The sequence below is a fragment of the Cariama cristata genome, unplaced genomic scaffold (genome assembly GCF_000690535.1).
Source record: "Cariama cristata isolate BGI_N322 unplaced genomic scaffold, ASM69053v1 scaffold12574, whole genome shotgun sequence".
In the NCBI taxonomy this organism is placed as follows: Eukaryota; Metazoa; Chordata; class Aves; order Cariamiformes; family Cariamidae; genus Cariama; species Cariama cristata.
Window position 1 is genome coordinate 958 of NW_009614717.1, and position 2,746 is coordinate 3,703.

Sequence of the window (2,746 nt, forward strand, 5' to 3'; positions counted from 1 at the left end):
ATTACAAAAAAAAAAAGGGGCTTGGGCTTGAGTTCATTTAGCAAACAAAAATCAGGTTCCCACCATGTTAAATGCAGCTAACGAGAGAGTGCAGGTCTCGGGGATAAATTAGGAGAGAGGCACTAACCCCCTTTGCCAAGGGAAACTTGCGCTTGACAGAGTTCACACCTTCCCCTCCTCACCCCCAAACTTGCACAGAGGAAAGAAACCAAAAGGCCAAGACCTTGCAAAACACGTGCACGTGTCTGCCGTTCGGGGGAATCAAATATACACGACTTTATGTACAGCTCTGATAACGGGGGCTACCAATGTACAGCGGTAACGGCTTTGCAACCGAGCCGTGCCGGCACCGTTCCTCTACACGGGAGCGGGACAAGGATAGTAGTTCTGCATCAGTGGGAAAGAAAGAAAAAAGAAAACACCACAACCCAAAAGCATCCTTAACACCGGTCTGTGGGATGTGTAGCGCTTACTAAATGGTATATGGAGCCCTTGCTAAGGGGAGGCACAGCCCGGGGGTGCTGGGTGCTGCCGGGCACTAGGAGTGGGGTGTGCGGCAGGAGCGGCAGCAGGCTTTGCTGTAGTACCAGTGGCTGCATAAGTTGACTTTGATGGCCAAAGCGCAGTTGGTTCCTGCCTGATCCTGGCAGCTGTCGTCTGGGGGAGAGAAGGCAAAAGGTACCGAGATGGAAAAGAAAAAGAAAATAAACCGTTGCAAGCTCACGAGCTCATTTTTTTCCCTGCCCTAAAGACCGTGAGCTGTGCAACAAATCACCCCAATTGCAACTGCCACCTCCCTGATATCTTGCAGAGCATCCCCCTGGAAAACACCATGAGGCTTCTCCATAAATATCAGTGTCAGCCTAAGCCAAGGCAGGAGAAGGCTGACCCGGTTTATCACGCTTGGTCTGGCTTGGGGAGTCCCATTTGGTCCCAGCCCTGAAGCTCAAGCTTTTCCCTGTGAAACGGAGCTGCCCAGGGATTGCTGGAGCCACCAAGGCAGCCTGGCACAGAGCTGTCCCCACGCCAAGGGGTGCCCCCGGTAGGGCACAGGGTGACCCCAACATACACCCCATTTGTGCCCCAAAGAGACTATTTGAGAAGGGGAATGGGAATCCAGCAGTGCTACAGCAGGAGTTAGGGGCAAGTGACCTGCTGGAGACATGGAGGAGGCCAGAGACCGCTTCAACACTCTCCCAGCTCCCTTCAGAGCAATATTATGCTTCAAACCCATAGGATTTACAGTTTTATATATTATATATATTTTGCTTAAAATCCACAGGGTGCATGAAACCAGGCCGCTCCTAGGGCCGGCAGCTTGCTACAAGGGGGCCACGAAGCCCCTTGCAAGCACCATGCCACATCCTGATCCCACGGGAGTGGTCACCCACGAGCACCCAGCAGGGCTGGAGCCAACCCCAAATCTATCTCCCCTTTTCATGCTTTTCTCTCGCACTGTCCTTATTTCCAAATCCTATTAAAGAATTAGAACCATGTGTTCATTAACGATCACAGGGCCTTTGAGCCAGCGGACGAGGCAGATAACGAGATAGTTACAAATCCCTCAGGACATTTGGAGACCAAAAATCATTAAAATAATGGCACAGATGAAACTTCCTAGACATTAGCTGGAATCGCACAGAAGCAGCACCCGAGTCAGGTCTCCAAAGTTCCCTTTTATCTTAAGGTCAGAGCATGCTTCTTTTGAACTCTCCCCTTAATTTAATGGGGTTACCTCCAGAAATAGCCAGAGCACGGTGCCCCATTACTTGGGCACAGAGGGAGAGCCGTCCCCTTTACCTCCCCCCTGGGATGACTATCAAACTGGGGGTGGGTGGAAGCGAAGATGCTGGGCAGTGCTGCTTGGGGGGGAATGGGTGGAAAATCGAGGCTGGGGGGTGCAGTCGGCAGCAGGGGCTCACCTGGGGGCTCCGTGGGGCAGGGCTGCAGGTCGCAGGTCTGTTTGCCCACCGGCTTCACCAGCGGGTCACAGCCCCGGACAATGTCCTTCCCTTGGTAGCACTTCACATCCCGCATCCTCACGCCGATGCCGCAGGTTTTTGTGCACTGGGGAACAGAGAGAAGGGATGAGGTAAGACCTTGTCGTCACAGGGTCTGTGCTAAGCCAGAACCTGCTAAAAAAAAGTGTCCTTGCTGGAGATGTCAGGGCAGGGAGGTGAACTCTTCCCCTGCCTGAATGTCATGTCTCAGCCCCACATCGCTGGCCTCTTGCTCCATCTTTGCTGCCAGCACCATCAGTTGCCTGCAGCAGCTTCTGCCCGGGGATACATGGATGTGCTCCCATCCCCTGGCACTGCAATCCGCCCTCCTCCCGCTGCCCTTTGCAAAGGGCCACCAACGAGCTGACCTGGTCCATCTGCTGCTGCGTGGCACCAGAGTGGCTGCAGCCACCCCAAGGCCACGAGACCCCTCCCCAGCACCCTGAGCCTGGGGGTGCAGAGTCGGCATCTCTGTGCCAGGTTTGCAGAGCCGCTCCAGGGCCCAGGAGGCGCCTGGAGCACAGACGAGGAAGGCTGTGTTAGGGAGGGCTTGCAGGGACTCGGCCACAGCCCTTCACAGCTCCTTGCCCACGCTCGCTGGGCTCAGCCCCATCGCTGCCAAACCCCTCGTAGCCTTTGCAGACGGCGCAGGGTGCTGGGGCAAACTGTGCTCCCAACTCTGCATCCCCAACCTCCGCATCCCTAGGGCAGCCATCCTGTGGGCTCCATGCACACCCCCAGCCACA

The 2,746-nt window shown here is 55.2% G+C and overlaps 1 protein-coding gene across 1 annotated transcript in view; it reads right to left on the reverse strand.

The window, feature by feature from the left end:
• Positions 1-538: 538 nt before the first annotated feature.
• The window catches only part of ADAMTSL2 (ADAMTS-like 2), a 25,782-nt gene continuing 23,574 nt past the window's right edge, over positions 539-2,746 (reverse strand). The window contains exons 18-19 of the mRNA XM_009699536.1: positions 1,923-2,067; positions 539-657 (exon numbers count right to left, since the gene is read on the reverse strand). Of these exons, the coding sequence (XP_009697838.1) occupies positions 539-657; positions 1,923-2,067 (264 nt within the window). The remainder of the gene's footprint in view (positions 658-1,922; positions 2,068-2,746) is intronic.